The following is an 11,349-nucleotide window of genomic DNA, read 5'->3' on the forward strand; positions in this document are numbered from 1 at the left end:
GGAAGCAGGAGGAGGTCGCATGGATGGGAGTCTCATTCTGCTTGAGCAAGGGCTGCTGCTGTCACCCGTGGACACTGGAGTTGACTCCTTCCCTCTCCCAGGGTGGGCGCTCTTCAGTGGCTCTCCGGGGAGTGTCCAGGCTTTCGGTCTCAGCCTGGGACAACCTCACTGATCCCTCTGGTTCTGAGGCTCCAGCTTCTCAGACTGAGAAGTTCCTTCCTTCAGCTGTCCAGCGTGCAGAGGGCCATGGTGGGACATCCAGCCTCGGACTGTGTAAGCCCGGCTAATAAGTCCCCTCTTATAATCATACACACACCTTATGGTCCTGTGTATCTAAGAACCTGAATATAATGGTTTTAAAATGATTTTAATTCATTTAAGTGTTTTATGTCCCTGGAGAGGGTCTCCCTTGGTGAATGTTCCATGGGCACTGAGAAAACTATAGTCTGTAGTTGGGTGGTTGTGTGTGTGTGTGTGTGTGTGTGTGTGTGATGCTTTGGGTTGTTTGTGGTTCTCTACATACAAAACACACGTATGGGTTTCTTTTCCTGCGGGGTATTTCTCCTACTCCCTAAAAGTCTTAGTCATCTCCAAGGTGGAAATCGATGTCATGTAACGAAGGGTCAGTTGGGGTGTAAGACCTGACACTAGGCCCTGTGTAATGTGCCTTGACATCTGGGGCCAAGCAGGAGGCCCTGGGATGGCCGGCCCACAGGTTCCCTCACCCTGCAGCTTCTGCCATCATGTCCCCTGGCCAAGTGACGCCTATTGGAAGGCAAGGCCTGGTTTCTGTTCCCCCTCCAGTGGTGAGTTTTAGTTCCCTGCCATCTGCAGCCATTCAGCCCAGCCAATCCTGTCCCTGTGGGTCCCAGCATGCTGTTTGTCACCACGGAGTCGGACTCCCCACCCTGTGGTGGCTCACTGTTTCCAGATGCATCCTCCTGTGGTCTGCATGGTGGACACCATCCTGCCGCCTGTGCCAGGCAGGTATGGAGTGTATGTGGGGAGAGATCACTGTCACCTTGCCACCCCAACAGTAGCGGCTGTACATTCAGGCGTCTCTCCCCAGTGGGGTATTAAAACCCAACGGATGAGGACATTCTATGCGCTCTTTCCTTTGGTAAAGTGTCTGTTCAGATCTTTTGCCCTTTAAAAATGTTTTTTTTTTTTTTTTTTTTTTTTTACACTGGGGCTGTAGCTCAGTGGTAGAGCGCTTGCCTAGCATGTGGGAGGCACTGGGTTCCATCCTCAGCACCACTTGAAAATAAATGAATAAAATAAAGGTATTGTGTCCATTTACAACTAAAAAAATTTAAAAAGTGTTATTTCAATTGTGGCAAAATACGCAGAGCAGAGACTGTACCGTCTAAGGACATTTCTAAGTCTGCTGTTTGGGGACACCAAGCCCATTCCCAGGGCTGCACAGCCACCACTCGGCACTCATCCACAGAGCTCTTTGTTTCTCAAAATTGAAACTCTGAACCTTTGAACAACAGCTCCCTGGTTGTCCTTCCTTCAGCCCCTAAAGCCACGGTTCTATTTCCCATCTCTGTAGAGGTGACATTCTAGGGATCAGCTAAGAGCAGAACCATTCTGTATCTGTCCTTTTGCGACTGGATTACTTTGCTTAGAATAACGTCCTCGAGGATCGTCCATAGTGTGGCATGTGTGGGAATTTCCTTCCTCGTTCAAGGCTGACTAACATCCCGCTGTATGGTGCACGAAGTGTATCCATTTCTCCCTGAAGGACACTGGGTAGCTTGCACTCTTTGGCTATTGCATGTAATGCTGCAATGAATTGGTCATGCAAATATCTTTGTGAATCCTTGCTCTCAATTTTTCCAGGTATATGCACAGAATCAGGATTGCTGGGTTATATGCTAGTTGTATTTGTAATATTCTGAGGAACTGACGTATGTTTTCCACTGTAGCTGTGCCATTTTACATCCCCACCAACAGTGTGCAAGGGTTTTCATTTCTCCCTGAATGGGCCGACACTTGTCATTTCATTTAGTTTTGGGGAGATACTGGGGATTGAACCTAGTAGTTTTTTACTACTGAGCCACATCCCTGGTGCCTTATATGTTTTGAGATGGGGTTTTGCTAAGTTGCTGAGGACCTCACTAAATCACCGAGGCTGGTCTTGAACATGCGACCCTCCTGCCTCAGCCTCCCAAGTCGCTGGGACTACAGCCATGCCTGGCATTTTGTTATTTTTTATAGCAGTCACCCAACAACTTCAAGGTGATATCTCAGCATGGTTTTGATTGGCATTTCCCTAAAGATGCATGATGTAAAGCTCGTGTGTGCTTATTAACCCTTTGTGCGTCTTTAGAGATGTGTTATTCAATCCTCTGCCTATTTTTTATTTGAGTTATTGGCTTTTCTGTTCTTTTTTTTTAAATTTTAATATTTATTTATTTATTTTAGTTTTCGGTGGACACAACATCTTTGTTTGTATGTGGTGCTTGAGGATCGAACCCAGGCCGCACGCATGCCAGGCGAGCGCGCTACCACTTGAGCCACATCCCCAGCCCAGCTTTTCTGTTCTTGATTTGAGCTTTTCTCCATTTTAAAACCAGCTGTCTTATTTTCCTTAGTTGGGTTTTAAGAGTTACAAGTGCACTTTGGATGCAAGACCTTCACCTTCACCTGTGATTTGCAAGTATTTTCTCTAGACCTGTGGATTTTCTTGTCACTCTTTTTTCCTGTGCCACTTGGAGTGCTTCTGACCTTTCTCCAACAGGAAGGAGTGTGCTCAGATTCCTGATGGACACTGCTATCATGTAAGCACATCTCCTTCTACTTCTGGTTGACGAACAGTGTTTTAAAGGTGAATAGCCAATCGATGGTACGTTTTGCTGAACGCTTTTGTGCAATGTGGTGAAACACTCAGGAGGATCTTCTGCTTTAGTTTATGGGATATATAAACCAGTTTTCTCATGCTGTTCATGTACCTGTGGAAGAGGTGTACTCCATCATGGTGCACGTGCCGAGTCACCCAGCTTCATCCCATCAGGGAGAATTGCACTGAAGCCTGCGCCCTGAATTGGAGGATGTGATGGGAACAGCTTTCCTCTCTAGGGTCTTCCACCAAATAATCCACGACCTCAGGGGAAAATATCAGATGAGCCAAATTGAGGGACAGAACACAAATGCCCGACCTGTGGTCTTCCAAATGCTCACAGTCATCGAAAACAAGGGATCAGTGAGATTGTCCCGGCACAGAGAATCCCGAGATGAGATGTGACTGTCTAGACACAAGGTGGCATCCTGGGTGGGATTTGGGAGCAGAAAAGGACATTAGGGACCAGATAGTGAAATTTAGAAAACCCACGAAGGTCACTGTGTATGTCATAAATAAGAAATTGACCTGGGCACATTCACTATTTCTAACATGTTCTCTTAAGTAGAAGATCAACGCTAGGGGAAACTTGATGAGAGGACTGTGGGAAGCCTCTGCTCTGTTTTTGCAATATGACCACAAATCTGAAATTACTCTAAAATGAAGAATAAAGCCCAAATAAAAACAAAGTGAATAGAAGGTCAAAATCCTCACTATTTGATCGTGATGCATGCATTTCCTATTTTCTAATCAGAACATGACACACAAAGTCTTATATTTCTAGCTCTAGCATTTTATGTAGGAATACACCTCTGAAAACACCTCTCACATAAAAATGTGGTACATCTCCAGCTCACAGGGACTTCTTGGTGTTCCTCCTGGCCAATCCCCACTCACCCCTTATAAGTAAACTCCATTTTGAGTCCACATCAAATGTCAGTCCTACCTGTTCTTGAAATCCATATAAAATCGAACCTCAGAGTACATACGCTTTATGTCTGAATACTTTTGCTCTTTTTTGACATTCATGTATTTGTTGCCTGGATCAGCAGGTTGCTTTTCAGTTGCTGTATAGCATTCCACTCATTGAATGGCAGGATTTTTAAAAATATATTTTTAGATGTCGATAGACCTTTATTTTATTTATTAATATGCAGTGCTGAGGATCAAACCCAGGGCATCACACATGCTAGGCAAGCGCTCTACCACTGAGCCACAGCCCTAGCCCCAGGATTTTTTTTTTTTATTCACCTGCTGGTGGCCTCCTTCTTTTTTGGTCCCATTTGGGACTATTTTGAATAAAGCTTCTAGGCATCTTTTGGTTTCCTCCTTGAGACTATGTGACCCTCTTTGGTTCATGGTGTGGACTTGGAAGCAGAATCTCTGGGTTCAAATCCCAGCTCTGCTGTTCACCAGTGTGTGCCCTTGGGGTCGGTTACCTGATCACGTTGTCCCTCATTGTCTCTCAACTGTAAGGTGCAGGTCAGACCATCTACACAGCCTGGGGAGACTGGACTCGTGAGTCTAGGAAGCAGTTAGAAAGGAGCCTGGTCTGAGCAGCGCAGAGTAGAAAATGAGCCATGATGATTCAGCCCCGTCCCCGAAGCCAGCAGGAGGCACCCTCAGTGAGGACACCAGCAAGCTGAGGCAGCGAGTTCCTGGTTCTGTTGAAAGCCACACCGTGAGTGGACCAGTCCTTTCAGCTACGGGACCGGGCCACTCCCACTGCTGCCCGAGATTCCTGGAATATGGGGGGCCCATCCCTTTAGCATCTTCCAGTGCCCCTAGCCAGTTCCCTCTTTCTCTTCCTGACCTTCAGTCGATTCAGGGAGTGAGTTACAGGGGGTGGGAATAAAGGCTGAGATCCCAGCAGTCCCGGGCACTGAGAGACAGCGGTGAGCATGAGTGACTTCCAGGATGTGGACGCGCAGCAGCTGGGTGCCCTGGGTGAGGCTGGGCTGGGCCTCTGGGAGCTGGGAGGGGGTATGGGAGGCCAGCTTGGGTCTCAGCTGCCCAGGCTCTGGCTGACGCTCTGCCCATGCAGACGAGGAAGAGCTGACAGCCAGCGGCGCCAAGTATTCCTTTCAACGCTTTGGATTCCGACCCCCGGGCGGCCTCAAGAGCACTGCAGGTAGAGCGGGGCAGGACAGGTCCACCCAGATGTCTGTGTCCTGGGGAGTTGGAGGCTGGCCACCTGGATTTTGTGTCCAAGGGAGGAGGAGATGGGGGGGTCTGGACTTCTGGGTTCTGGAGTGTGGCTCTGTATCCCTGGGTCCTGGGGAGATAGATACTGAAGGACTGGAGAACCAGGTCCTGGGCAGTTGGTGGTGAGGACTGGACCCTGATACTGGGGAGGTGGAAGCCAGGGACAGACTCCTGGATACTGGGGTAATAGAAACTGGAGTCTGAACCCCTGGGATCTCGAGGAGGTGGATATAGAGGACAGGACCCCACTGGTCTGGTGAAGGTAGAGGCTGAGTGCATTCTTGGGTTCTGGAGAGGTGGAAATGGACTGGATATTCGGGTTTTGTGGAAACAGAGGCTGAGGGTCTGGTTTCTGGTCCTAAGGTCGTGGAGACTGGGGACTGGACTGCAGGATCTTGGCAGTGCAGAATGGGGACCAGGGTCCTGGGTCCTGGGGAGGTTGAGGCTGAGGACTAGGCTCCTGAGTGGACTCCTGGGTAGTGAGAGTGGACGTTGAAGACTTGATTCTCGGTGAAGGCTGACGGTCTTAACCCCTGTGTCTTGGGAAGACTGAGGCTGGAAACCTGGACACCAGAGTTTTGGGGTCCTTGAGTCTGGGGGAGCAGACTACAGGGTCCTGTGGAGGTGAAGGTTGAAGGTCTGGATTCCTGGGTTCTAGGGGGGAGGAATCTGGGAACTGGACTCCTCGGTCCTGGGGAATTGGAGGCTGGGGACCTCTGGGCTGTGGACAGCTGGAAGTCATGGGACTGGAATCTTGTGCCCTGGGAAAGAGGGGTTTGGGGCCAGGCTGTACTGGGCCAGGCTGAGGCAGGGACGCTGGCTTTCCGGGCCACCCATCCTTCTCTCTGGCAGGGTTTCTGGGCCGTGGCCACATCCCCCTGGTGCCGAAGCTGCTGTGCCTCATGCTCCTGGCCGGGATCCTGATGGCCGTCCTTGTCAAAGGTCAGGGAAGGCCCAAGGGCTGGGGCAGCTGGGTGTGGGAGGGAGGTGGGCTGAAAGCCGGGACGGGGTCTCTCAGCGGCTTCTCGGCACTTCTGAGGGCCGAGGAGGAACGGGGAGCTAGAGGGGGAGGGTCCTGGTTCCACTTCCCCTTGAGGTTCAGCCTTCTCTGGGTGTCAGGGTTCTTCATCTTCAAATGGGATTGAACGAGATGTTGTCCCTCAGAAACTGTGTCCCTGGGAACCCAGTGCAGGCCATGACACACAGTAGGTATTCAATAAGTGCAGTTTTTCTCTCTCTCTCTCTTTTGGCCCAGTCTCCAAGCTCTCCCACTTCTATGAGCAGAAGAGATCGAAGCAGGAGGACATCTACCAAGAGCTAACCCAGGCGGAGGCTGAACTGGGTGAGTGACAGGAGAACAGGGTCCCCAGGCTTCAGAGGGTCTGGGTGGCGCAGCCTGAGTCAAGGGCCAATTCTGAGCCTCAGTTTCCTCAACCAAGAAATGGAAACAAACGGGAAGGTGACAACATCCCTCGCTGCCCACAGTAGGCCAGGCGCACAGTGGGCACCCAGTGAAGCCAGTCTCCTGGTCTCTGTCTGAGTGCTGAAGCCCCTACTTCTCCCAGTCTGGAGGAGACCTTGCCAGGACTCCTGGGTTCTCCTGGAGGGGGAGAGGTCCAGGGAGAGGGGAGGGAACAGCCATCAGATGCAGTGGAAGGAGCCCCCAACTCTCAGGGCTGGAAGGCGGGGCAGACACAGGAGCTTGGCCTCCCAGCACGGGTCCTGACCCTCTCCCCCAACAGACCGCCTGTGCCGCCCCTGCCCCTGGGACTGGACGTTCTTCCGAGGACACTGTTACTTCTTTTCCAAGTCCCAGCGGAACTGGAATGACTCTGTCACCGCCTGCCAGGAAGTGGGAGCCCAACTAGTCATCATCAAAAGTGCTGAGGAGCAGGTGTGTCTGGTGGGGGTCCCTGTTCTGGCCTGGGCATGCATCTGGTCACTGGCCACCTGGGAGGAGGTGGTTGGTTAGGACACATTTTCGGGACCATTTAGGGGGAGGAGGAGGAGACTCTGAATGAGAGGGTTCTAAGACCTTACATAGGAGACACACACAGTTCCGGAAGTGGCTGAACGCTTTGGGGGTCACCTAAATTGTGAGTGGTCCCTGGTGTCGTGCTAGCTGGTGTTTAGCAACCTGGTCCCTTTGCCATTTTCCCTGGCGTGAATTTTCCACTGTTACTTTTGGATCGAGCTGGGCACCACTCGATACAGACCATGTCCTGCATGGAGGCCGGGCGGGGGTAAATTCCTGGGAATCATGCTCAGAACTCACAGGACGGTGAACATGAGGTGTTGCCAAGTGTGTGCCATGTGAGGCGGCTCTGTGCATCGTGTGCACAAGTCCAAATACACCTGTCCGTAGCGCACACATGTGGGAGGGACTCAGACCTCCTGAGCACACCTGGGGGCTGGCTGGTGCACGAGAAGGCTGAAGGTCAGACTGCAAGCAGAACTTGCCGTCAAGACATTGGTGAGACACTCGCTGGAACTTGGGGGTCTGAGCTCCCTCCTGACTCCTCCTCTCCCCTCCAGAACTTCTTGCAGTTGACTTCTAAGAATAAAGGCAGCACTTGGATGGGACTGTCAGACCTGAACGAGGAAGGCACGTGGCTCTGGGTGGATGGGTCGCCTCTGTTTTTCAGGTAGGTCCTGGAGAAGGGCATTCCCCAGAGAGAGGGCTGGGTTTCCCAAACTCTGCCCTGAGCTCCCCCACGCTGCCCTCTAGGCCTAAGAGTGTGGCATTTACTGAGACAAGGGAGGGGTCTTGAGACCCACTTTAAGGTGGGAGGGCGGCCTCGTAAACCCCCCTGTCAGAGATGTAGGAGGCTCTGGATCTGCAAGAAGTCTGCAGCCAGGGTTGGTGATTTACAGTAAAGTGTCTGAGTAGAAAGCCTGAGGCTTCGTAAGACCAGCCAGTCTGGGGCTCTTGTCACTGGAAGGGTGACTTGTTACGCTCAGATCCCAAGTGAGGGCACACACAGCCTGCCCCGGGGAATTACCCAAGAGTGTGCCAAGGTCTGCCAGGAGACAAAGAGTGAGACACTGTGGGAAGGAACAGTCATTGTGGTGTTCACGGGAAGAAACAGGCAAGCTAGGCTAAGCAGGCTTGGTGGTGGCTGGTTCAGATCACCAGTGGGCTCTGGGGTGTAGATGTTGTCCCTGGGTGTATTGTACCAGGCCCGGGGGAGGTGTACAGAGGCCCAGAGTTCAAGAGCACAGTAAGGGAGGCGGTTGGGATGTGGAGTCTCGGCTGGTTGGTTGGTTCTCATCCTCAAGCATGGGGGACAAGGGGCCTTGGGGTCCAGAACTAGACTCATCTATCTGCCGTAGGCCTGAAGGGAAGCGGGGAGAGCGTCCAATGTCCCGGAGCAGGAACGGGGCTCCTCGAGTGGGGCTGGGGCGGAGGTCACGCTCGTCTGGCTTGCAGATTCATGAAGTTTTGGAACGAAGGGGAGCCCAACAATCACGGGGAGGAAGACTGCGTGGAGTTCAGAGGGGATGGCTGGAATGACAGCAGATGTGACCTTGAGAAATCCTGGATCTGCAAGAAGTCTGCAGGCTCCTGTTCCCACAAGTGAAGGCGGGTCTCTCCCCAGGCTCCACCACGGCCCCGTCCACCCTCCTGATCCCGCGAGTTCCTCCGCAGGCCTGTGGGCATCGAGAGCTGAGCAAGACTCTGAGGCTCTTCTGTCACATTCCTCCTCTCCCAGGGGACTGACTGTACATGGTGCTGCTTCCTCCTTTGCCTCTGGGTTCCCCTTGGCTTTGAGGTTGTGGTTGAGAATCTATTTTCTGTTCTAACGTAGCAGCTGCTGGCTGCTCAAGAGCGAATATCCTGGAGATGAGGGTTGATAGGAAGGAATCAGGTTTACTCCTCATCTGGCACCTTGGAAGAGGGAGGGGGCCACTGTCCTCAAAGCACTAACCTGGGGAGCACAAGAGCTTTTATAGGAGGGAAAAGAGGGACCTTGAGACGGCGGGCAGGAAGGGTGCATGCTGAACGGAGTTTCCATCACCTGGCGGTCGGGGGTGGGGGGTCTCCATTTTCTCCTCTGGCTGGACATGGCAATAAACCTCAACCTCTCGGGGTGTTTCTTTTATTGAAATGTACGTATTCCTTTTCTGCAAGTTGAAGACATTTACCTGATTTGTGTTAGTTGATGCATAGAAATAAAAGACTAAGCACTGACATCACAAAGCTCGCCGGGTGTTTGGGGTTCTGTAAACGGAAAGCAAGATTTCCCCAGCAATGAACATTATGACCACTCAGCTGGGTGGGGGTTGCTTTCCTTTAGAAGTTAGAACGCAGGACCAAGGGGAGGAGGCCTGATGCTTACGAACGGATCAGGGAGGGGAAACCCTTTGTGGAAGGAGAAAGTGACAATATCTGCCAAAGACGACTCCCAAAGAAGTGGCCCTGGTCCAGTTTAATAGAGTGACAGGTGGGAGATGCACTCAGGGGCTGGCTGTGTCCATTAATGCACCGCCTTCCTTGCTGAGACCAGAGGGTGTGCATGGCCATGTGTAGGTGCCGCCATGTCCCCTGGGGCTCTGAGTGGTTCCCTTCATCACTCTACTTCCACCCGGCTCCCCTGTACCCATCTGCCCGGCACCTTCCTTTACTGCTGTAGCTCCTCTTGCAGGCTGGAAGCACCTGGGGACTCATTCTCCCTGTCAATCAATGAGTCTCAGCAGGTGCGGCCCCCGTGTTAGAAGTACCCGAGGACTGAGGAATCAAACAGGTGCTTGGACGCAAGGCAAACTTTGCTTCTGCAGAAGCACCTGCTACTGATGAAGTGCTTCTGACAAAGTCCAGCCAGCAAGCCTGCTTGGGTGGGCCGTCCACCTGTTTTTATCCACAATGAAGCTCCGCTCCTAGCTCTGATAGGAGGAGCTCAGGATCGTAATCTACAGGATTGGCCAGTTTTAAAATTGGGGTGGACGAAGGGCAGGGCTATGTTAAAATGGCTACCATTGCATCTTATGTCCCCAGGTAAGGCTAAATACTATATTCTGAAGATGGACCTCTGGACCCTCTGTTCGTCAGCCCCTTCCTGTCTGGACTCTCCCACAGGGAGTTGCCTTCTCCAAGGTTTGCCTCCCTCCTCCTGGTACAGCTCACGGGGTTGTAGGACAAGGACAATCTGGCCATGTTGGGCCAACATGGGGACCTACTGAAAGGCCATTCAGGCTCCGGAGCTCCCCATGTGGTCAGCTGTGGCCCTGCCAGACCTCCTCTGCTGGTCATTTCCCTCTGACCATGCCCATTCCATTCCTGTGGCATCATAAGAAAAGCTATTTGGTCTTTGGGTTTTGACCACATTGGACTCAGGCCAATAAGGTGAACTAGAGTAGGGCTTGGGGCTGGTCACCAGAAAGAACAAACAGTCGATTTGAAGGTGAAAAATGCCAGTCCCCTTTTCCCCGCCAACCTCCAGGCTTAGGGCAGGTTGGAGATCGACCTCCATAAAAACTCTTGAACAAGAATGGGCAAGTCCCAGGCTGGCGACCCGGGGGAGCTGGAGAAGACCTGGGAGCTCTGGTAACTCCTTCCTCTCGTCCCTGGTCCGTGACTCTCTCGTTTGTGTGTCCGGGAGTTTGGCCTTTTGTAATAGATGAACACATAGCAGCAGAATGAGTTCCGAGTTCTGTGACTCTGGTGTGAAATTACTGAGTCTGAGAGGGGATTTTGGGAATCCCCCATTGCTGAGCACCCCTTGTTCCTGCCTTCTGAACCAGATTAGCCTGTTGGGACTGAGTCCTCCAACTCACAGGACCTGAGGACAGCTCCAGGTACCTAATATAAGCAGGGAGATTTGCTTGGCATCAAAAAATCCCCCAAGCTTCTTTTCCCTTCTGCTGTCAGGCAGCTACTCAGCCATGAATGGGCCGGCAGGGAGGGACAACTCATAAAACTCATAAAACATCCCCGGTGAGAAAAACTATTGTTCCAAGATCCTATCACACTCCACCAGGTGGCCTGGACCCTCCCTTGTCGCCTCAACTGCCACCACCCCCAATCACCCTGGCAACCAAAACATCAAAGAGAGCTTGCTGAGGGCTATTCCGAGGGTAATGAATGATCAAGGGGGCAGGAGATTGAGGCAAAAACAGGGGACCCAATTTCCTTAAGGACTCCAACTCCCGGAGCTCCAGCCAGCCTCCCCTGGAGGCCGTCCCTGCTGTCACTGTAAGACATGGAAATTGACAAACCCCCGTGTAGTGTGGCCTGGGAGGAGGGAGCGAGCAAGAGGGGGCAGCACATGGATACCATCGCTCCTTTCCCATTACAGCCT

General features: G+C 52.1%; 1 protein-coding gene across 2 annotated transcripts; it reads left to right on the plus strand.

The window, feature by feature from the left end:
• Positions 1 to 4,549: 4,549 nt before the first annotated feature.
• On the plus strand, positions 4,550 to 9,157 carry LOC124092372 (CD209 antigen-like protein C). Of its 2 annotated transcripts, none has more exons than XM_046443854.2 (7): positions 4,550 to 4,792; positions 4,890 to 4,976; positions 5,903 to 5,992; positions 6,306 to 6,392; positions 6,793 to 6,944; positions 7,586 to 7,695; positions 8,384 to 9,157. In XM_046443854.2, the coding sequence occupies exons 1-7, from the start codon at positions 4,747 to 4,749 to the stop codon at positions 8,562 to 8,564; spliced, it is 753 nt and encodes a 250-aa protein (XP_046299810.1). In that variant the 5' UTR covers positions 4,550 to 4,746; the 3' UTR covers positions 8,565 to 9,157. The 2 variants fall into 2 exon arrangements, with proteins under 2 accessions (XP_046299810.1, XP_046299811.1); XM_046443855.2 differs by having other exon boundaries at positions 4,556 to 4,792; positions 8,481 to 9,157.
• Positions 9,158 to 11,349: the final 2,192 nt, after the last annotated feature.

Source organism: Marmota monax, unplaced genomic scaffold (genome assembly GCF_021218885.2).
Source record: "Marmota monax isolate L192 unplaced genomic scaffold, Marmota_monax_Labrador192_F-V1.1 WCK01_AAM20220418_F8-fsc00102, whole genome shotgun sequence".
NCBI lineage: Eukaryota > Metazoa > Chordata > Mammalia > Rodentia > Sciuridae > Marmota > Marmota monax.

Coding starts and splice junctions, on each gene's coding strand:
- LOC124092372 (XM_046443854.2), top strand. CDS start 4,747: ATGAGTGACTTCCAGGATGTGGACGCGCAGCAGCTGGGTGCCCTGG. Junction 6,393..6,792: donor CCAGGCGGAGGCTGAACTGG/GTGAGTGACAGG, acceptor CTCCCCCAACAG/ACCGCCTGTGCCGCCCCTGC. Junction 7,696..8,383: donor GGGTCGCCTCTGTTTTTCAG/GTAGGTCCTGGA, acceptor TATCTGCCGTAG/GCCTGAAGGGAAGCGGGGAG.